This window comes from Crocodylus porosus, unplaced genomic scaffold (genome assembly GCF_001723895.1).
Source record: "Crocodylus porosus isolate Cpor-Errol unplaced genomic scaffold, CroPor_comp1, whole genome shotgun sequence".
NCBI classification, from domain to species: Eukaryota; Metazoa; Chordata; order Crocodylia; family Crocodylidae; genus Crocodylus; species Crocodylus porosus.
This window is the reverse complement of record NW_017728886.1, coordinates 159795459-159803509: the sequence shown is the minus strand read 5'-3', so window position 1 is coordinate 159803509 and position 8051 is coordinate 159795459. Positions and strand designations below refer to the sequence as shown.

The window sequence follows — 8051 nt, the reverse complement described above, 5'->3', positions numbered from 1 at the left end:
CTTCCAGCCCTAATGTCTATGAAACCTATGAAATCTATGAATCTATAAATCCAATTGCCCTGAAGTCAATGGGGTTAGGATGCCAGACTGCATTTAGCTACAAGGAGTATTAAGCCTCTAAAAACAGTAAGTGCAATGAATTTGTGATTTTGGAAATGTGAATGTAGAAAATGTACTTGCAAGGTACGATAGCGAGGAGCTAGAGAGGAAATAATAATGGGGTCATTAAGAATGGGCAAAGATACAGACCTCATTTGTATATTTTATTCCTACAAAATGACAATATTTTGCTCAGATTTACTGACTGTTGTCAACTCTTACACTAGTTGAGAATCCTCTTACCTTTGCTCATTGCCTTTAATCTCCAGCTCCTAGAGACAATGATTTTGTGAGAAGTTCAGATTTCTTCTGTTAAAAACATAAGTTTTTTACCTATCATGCTTGCAAAGAAAGCAAATTAAAGGTAAATTAATAGTCCATCATTAAGAAAAGAAGTCTCATGATTTTTTTGAGCCTTGACTCATTGTTTTTGAATGGCTGGAATTAGCAATACTTGATTTTTCATACAAATTTATATTTGCTGAAGCCTTTTTTTGGCCATTCTTTTATATTCCATTCACTATGTTTTCTAACTGAAAGACTGACGGAGATCTTCTAGTTTAAGGTCCATAAGTATTATGAATGCCACATTTATGTATGCTCCTTTAAAAGGTATAAAACAGTCTACTGTAATGTCTATATTTATTTGTATTATAGAAATGTAGTAAAATATAGCATAGTTATTACATTATTAGAGAGCTCACCCCAATCTGTGCTAGGCACTGCATAAACACATTGTAAGAGGCAGCTCTGCACCTTTTGAGATTAGAAAGATCAAGGGGACAAATGTTTGGATGAGTGAATTGAACAGGGCTACAAAGCAGCTTACAGCAGAGCTGAAAATGAAACTTAGCTTTCTGGTCCAGTACCCTACCCACTATACTATATCTCCGTAAAAATACAAGGTTTGAGGAGCAATTAGCAATTTGTGTTGAGTGTGAAATGTAACATATTTTCTCACATAGAACGCAACCCAGAATAAAATAAATACCTTGTTTTTGAAAGCCAAAATGAAGAAAAAAAGATCTTTCCTTGTAGTAAGTAACTGAGTAGCAGAAGCTAGGGAGCCAAGACTTCACCATTCTGCTCCTTGTGGATTGCGTGGACTTTCATTTTGCCTGGCTGAAGCTTAAATGACAGAAATTGCTGTTACCATTTCCTCACATAAACACACTCCAATTTCAAACAGCTGGTTTCTGGAAAAAGGGTGCTTGGTATGCATGAAAATACAGTACTTTGCCCACTAATCTATTAGGTTTCATGAGTCCTTATTAATGTGATCCAAGGTCCATTGAAGACTATGAAAAGGCTCATAATAACTTCTCCAGATATTAGAGCAGATTTAGATTATTTAAAAAAAAATCTTTTGGCAGAAGTTCTTGAATTTCTCACTCAGTAATAAACAAAACTATTCAAATTATTTCTGCATAAACATTCATACTTGTCATAGTTACACAGCCTACTAGCTTTGGGTCTAATGTTGAAAGCTAGAGGCTTACATCCTTGTGTTCCTTTGTGGTGAGCCAAAACTTCCTTCACATGTGGCAGTGAGCACAGTGATTCCAAATGACAAACTGTAATGGCCCCCCCAGGCCTTGTATTGAACACTTGATTTGAATACAAAAAGACATGTAACAAACTGCATTATGAAAGATATTTAAAGAGGTATCAGATGCTCTTTATACAAAACAATTACTGACTCTGCCACATGAAGAAAAGTTTCTTTAACATCTTAATTGATTTCTTACACACTTTTTTATTTCAGCAGATACAAAAAATATAATAGATGCAAATGGCTCTCTCTCTTTAAAATGAAATACAATCTAGAAGAGGAAAAGGCAGAGATGAGAAACCACTATCCTGTTTTTGCTACAACCACTAAAAAACTCAAATAATGGCAGGATGAACCTGACTCCAGCTGCAGATGAAAGGAAGGGCAAAGGGAAAGTAGAAATTATTGCCCAATTTATAAAAGTTTAAGACATATTTTTACATACATTTCTTTTGAAGATTTTACTCAGCAATATAGTTTTCCTTATAAAAGCATCATTCAGTTCAGTGTCTACTTATACACCTCCATAGTAAAACGTAACAAGGACTGCCAGTAAAGCCAGGCTCATAGACAGTATCTTTAGTCCACGTCCTCTTTGTTGCCATGGAATTTGCATCACCATCCTGCAGCACAATGATGTTTTTTCTTGAATCCCAACAGAAGGGCATGTTTTCAAATTTGTGCCATTCTTCAGTGCATGTCTAAGCTCCTGCGGAAAAATGCAGGAATCAAAATTAGGACCGTGTGTGAAGTACACTTGATGCTGTATATCAAGTCCAAAACAACAGAAACAGCAACAAATTCCCTTCTAAGGCAAACAATAATTCAACCTGTCTGCATCATGAATTCTTCCTCCTTAGTTCATTTGTTTCTCATGCAGGGAAAGAATTCTCACTGATGCCATATTAAGTCAGGCTTTTCTACGGAATTAATTGTCAAATCAATAAAGCTGTTAGCAGCAAAGACAGATTCCTAGGCAACAACATAGTCCAAATGATGTTTTTTCTTAGGTCTTTTTAATTTTTTTTTTATCCCATCTTACCACTCTCCCATTCTTCAGTGCCTTCAAATAGGAGCATCTAGCTAGAAAAAAAAAAAAGGGACCAGAAGTGCTACAATCTTTGGCACAGCAGGACCCATCCAATGTCAATCACTGCCTCTGTCCACGGCATGCCACTGCAGCTGTGCTTGAAAATCCTCCCACAGGACTTTTCCCGACTCTCAGGAGGCAGCTGTGCTGAAACACTCACCTTCTTGTTCAGCATATTGAGTCTTTGATTTCCCTGCTGAGGCTGCTATTACTGTTCTTTACCTGATTAAAAATACCAAGAGCAGCAGAACCTATGTTTGCAGTGTTGTTATGCATGTTGAGTCATTGTTTAAGCTTAAAATCCAAATGGTACCCATTTGCCTATGAAAACTGTTGTCCACTGCAACATGTACCCTCTTCAATAGAGTTTAAATGTAGTTCAGTATTTGCAATAAGTGCCTTTAGAAATATACCCGGAAGGTGGGAATAACGATGCAGAAAAGTGTAAACAATATATATGTGTGTGTGCATGCGTGCGTGCGCACGTGTGTGCATGATAGCCAGCTTCCTTTACCCATTCCAGAACTGGCAGACATAGAATTAAATGTGTGATAGGATCAGATGTGTGATCCCAACAATTGTGCTTCCTGCCATGCCACAACTGCATGGCAGGAGGTGCAATTGTGGGATCCAGCTGCAGTTCCCAATAGCTAAATGCAGGGGAGGCCAAAATCATGATTCTAGGCTCCCCCTGCACCGGTAGGTTGGGTGCCTGACAATCAGCCAATTGTTGGCTGGCTCCAGCAATCCACAGGGCTGTTCGAGCCCACGCGTGGTCACCACAGCTGACCAATGACTGGCTGCTCACTGGCAGATCAGGACTGCCTCAAGGCTTCAGTCCTGGGGCAGGCCCTATTGGAAGTTGGCCAGCAGGGATCAACCTGGGGTCCAGCCCTGGAGCAGTTCCTACTAGCCAACAATCAGCTGATCATCACAGTTCTGGGGTTTGCGTGATCACCTAAATCAGGATGGCCCCATGGTTCAAGCCCCTGTGCCATCCCCATCTGCTGTCAGCTAGCAGACCGGTACCACCCCAGGGCTCAATCTGGAACTCTTTCCCTAGGCAATCCCTGCCATCTGATGATCAGCTCATCAGGACAGCCCTGAGGTTTGTGCCCCAGAGCCATCTTGCTCAGCTGTTGGTTGGCAGGAACCGTGCTGGGGCTCCAACCCTGGGGTAGTCCCTGCATGATATGTCACACGTTGTATGGTGCCATAACTACAAACAGGCAACACAGATATTTCTGGCATGATTAACATCTTACTTGTGTCAGAAAAATAACATGTGCCATGGGTCTATGCTACATTACGTATACAGTATTTGGAAAAGACAAATATTATAATAGCAGAGGTAAATAAATATAGGGCAAAATGACAGTTTCAGATAAGTACTATTTTAACATCTGAGGTGTTGCAGATTTACAGTATAATCAATTCAGGCGGAGGATTACTGAACACATGACCTAGAAAGTGAAAACTACTTTTAAATACTGCAAGTAGAAGATTATCATGACTGAGTGAAAAGTAAATGGGTAAGTGCATTGGAACACAGTGCTTTCATCACAATATAATGCATATAAATTGCTTTGTCCTGATAGGCAGAGCAATTAAAATTAATTTCAAAAGCATCTGAAAAATTAATAACTGGCTACAGTTATTTTATTCCAAAAGTCAAAGTCAATTAACCTTTACATGCAGAATAAACTGGAAGCAATAGCATACCAATCATTAAGAACTTTATTTATTTGAAACAAAACTACCTAGTAATATAATATTTTCTAATTAAAAGTTGGAGGAAAGCTGCTCTTCTTGCAAGTCCTACAGGATTCTGTTCTTCCTAGACAAATTTCTTTCCATGGCCAAATAAAATATTAGGTATCTTTCTTAATACCATAGGTCAGACTGATGAAGAAGAATGTGCCTAAGGCAAAGATTTCTTAGGGTAATACCTTTTATTATCCCAACTACGCAGTTGGTCTAAAGTCAGACAAGGGGAGGGGGAATTCACCCAGGTCAGTGAGTCTGACCATTGGAAGGGAAGCTCAAAGGAACAGTGCTCCCCCGAGTTCGAAGGTTTTGTTTTGGGAATGCATTTTGGCAGGGCTGAGGAAAAGCCTAAAGGGCATCGGGGAAGTTTCTTCCTCCCCTCGCAGCCACAGGGGGCGGGCAAGGCCCAGGAGGGCCTGGGCCTTGGGGTTTCTTTGAAGAGTTAAGTTATATTTTAAGGGTTTGCACCTTATATTTTGGTATATTTACATATCTTATGTTTATAAGTATACGTTGATAAAGCTTAAGCTTGTTTGAAAATGTACTGACATTTTTAATCTGATTTTGCTGGGCTAAGTATTTCTTAGAGTGTATATATTTGCATTTGATGCTTAAGTAAATTTGGATCTTAATGTTGTATATTATTTGTTGAACCCAGGTTGGGATCAGGTTTTAATAATTATCTATATCTTGAAGGGTGGTACAAGATTGGATAGATATAACTAAAGTTTATGTTATTATAAATAAATAAATAATCTCAGGTACCTTTATGTGTGTAAATTTGTAGTGTAATAGACTTTTGAGCATATAATCCTTGTTGGGGCCCTTCCCTGCCATTTACCTGTATTTGTCTGTACTTACTTATTGTTTATTTGTTTTAGATCAAATTGTCTATCTATGTATTGTTTAATGCCATTTAAGGCAATGTAATCTTTTAACCTGTTAGTAGGATATAGTGTTATGTGACCATTGTATATTTGTGTATATATGTTTATCAATATCAGTTTCTTGAGATCTTGTATATATTAATAAATTTGTATATAGTTAAGTTATAAAGTGTCCTGGCTTGGTTTTCTACAGGGGAAAAAGGGAAGATGTGTACAGCCAGTAGTTTTCCCCCCCACCGCACACCTGCCCTGCTAACATTTCTCTTCAGTTGGAGAAGGGAGTACACAGCCAGATAAACCCGGGCTACAGCTGTATGGCACATAGGCTGTGAAGACAGCTCACTGTGCATGTGCCGTGCCACACAGCTGAAGAAGTTGGGGCCACAACTCTTTGCTGTGATGCTGGCGGCCAGTGAGCTCTCTGAACTCAACAACATGTCAGCATAGCTCCTGCTGGCAGCTCCGCATGTGCTGTAATCTCTATGAGCTCTCTCACTGGCTGGCTGGGATAGGGGTATGGCCAGAGCCTCTCCCTGCCTACAGCTCTGGAGCTGTTTGATTCATTACCCACCCTCCTGAACTCATCAGCAGGGGAAGAGAGGGAATGAGCAGTGGAGCTAAGTGCATGCAGGGGCTCTGGGCAGACTCTGCAGACTCTGTCGACTGGCAGTGAGTTCTCAGGGCTCAGAGCACACGCAGAGCTCCCTACCCTAGGGGTCTTCAAAAGGAGGCTAGATAATCACCTTGCCGGGGTTGTTTGACCCCAGCGTTCTTTCCTGCCCATGGCAGGGGGTCGGACTTGATGATCTGCTCAGGTCCCTTCCAACCCTACCAGCTATGAAACTATAACTATGTTGGTGAGCTCTGAGAGCTCACTGCACGTGCTGTGAACAACCAAAGTGTGTGCAACTGTGCCACCATATCCCCTCTATTCCTGGGCTTGTCTAAAGCCTGCAGTTCAAAGTTAAGTTAGCATAAGCATTTTTTCCCCTAATGCAAGGACTTGGCTCTGCTAATAAAAGCCACAGTGTAGATATCAGCAAGAACTGTAGCCAGCAGAACAGCCTCCATTTGAAATACTAGATTAAGATGATCTTGTCAAAAGATCCCTCTTGACAAGCTACATCTACTCTGAGAGCGGGGTGGGGTTGCAGCTACACTGGCAAAGCCTTTCAGGGTAGACAAGGCCTATGCAATGACAGCTTCTATGGCCCATCTACTGGGCTTCGGTAGGGTTGTGCGCTAGAGTCCTGTGAAGACACTCCTACTCCCAGTCTTGTCTCAGACACCTCTGCACACTTCACTTGGACCAGTGATTTCTGGAAAACAACTGTTGGTGACTTCATAGTTCCTCTGCTAGCACCACTGATTGACTAATGATCTTACTCAACCTGGATTCCTTGCAAGTGTTAGCTACAGAGGGAAACAGTGAAGTGCCTTAATTTATGACAGTATTAATAAAACATTTATCTTTACCTGTAAGAAAATCTTCAAGGCAACCCTGTGAGGTTCTGAGCTGGTCTAACACTAGCCAGAGTTACCACAGACAGTCCATACTCAATAGACCTACTATATTTCCTTAAATCCAGTCAGGTAATCATATCTTCATAACTGCAACAGGTGGCAAAATTACCACAATGCAACCAAGTGGAATTCAATATGATTAAAGCCTAACAAAAGTCTTATTTTTCACTTAAAAAACACTGTGGGCAAATGCAGACATTTACTTCTAAAATCACCTAATACAGCTGAAGAACAATGCACACTGTAACCAAGTCTTGATATAATTTTCTAGACATAAACAGTTCCAAATGTAAACTCTGTTGGTAACCTTATTATTAATATGAACATTGCTCCTGCATTAAATGAGAAGGAAAAGGGGAATCTCTGCACTGAAATTACATACTGTTAATCAAGACTGGGGGAAGAATGGGAAATCAAACACAAATGCAAAAACTGATTCTTTGAGCTAAGAATCTTGTATATCCGAGGAAGCGGCCTCTCATCTTGTTTTGGCAGCGGCAAAGTAAACACAAGACTTTGCTAATAAGGTATACCATAAATTATTAAACCATCTAGTGCATGATCAAATGGATTTCAGATGACTTTTTGGAATAATTTTGCCTTGACAACTGCCAGGAGTAATATATTTTTGTGGGCTTCTGCATAGTTCCATTGATCACTGTCATTCTGATGCTCTAATGCTAAACTTAAACTGCAGTGTATGAAAGAAATACGGAATCACATCAAAACATAAGCACTGGCATCTGTCAGTCACAACCTAGCTCTCTTTAATATCTCACTTTGCGTTAATCAACAAAGACACGATGGCAACTCTTTAGCGGAGTTGAGGTTTTATTGCATTCAAAACATTTCTTGTATGCAAATTTATTTTATGGCTTAGGGGCACTGTTAAAGCTTGAAGTGTTAGCTAACTGCTGTGAAAAACAACCTGACTGCACATATCTCAAGATTTATTAGACTTCTGAATCTTTTATCACAAGGGATAAAAGATACGGCTGCAGACTGGGCCCGTGGTGCCATATCACATCACCTGACCCCCACTGCTGGCCCTGGGACTGGCTGGAGTGGATGCTGGATCTGGCATGCTTCCAGCAAGGGCAAGTGGAGTGGGGGTGGGAACCACTTAAAGGAG

The 8051-nt window shown here is 40.3% G+C and overlaps 1 protein-coding gene across 2 annotated transcripts in view; it reads right to left on the bottom strand.

Annotated features, from left to right (window-relative positions):
* Positions 1-1835: 1835 nt before the first annotated feature.
* Positions 1836-8051, bottom strand: part of CDKAL1 (CDK5 regulatory subunit associated protein 1 like 1) — a 658258-nt gene continuing 652042 nt past the window's right edge. For both annotated transcript variants that reach the window (XM_019543993.1, XM_019544000.1), the window contains one exon: positions 1836-2360. In XM_019543993.1, coding sequence (XP_019399538.1) covers positions 2166-2360 — 195 coding nt within the window. In that variant the 3' untranslated portion in view covers positions 1836-2165. The remainder of the gene's footprint in view (positions 2361-8051) is intronic.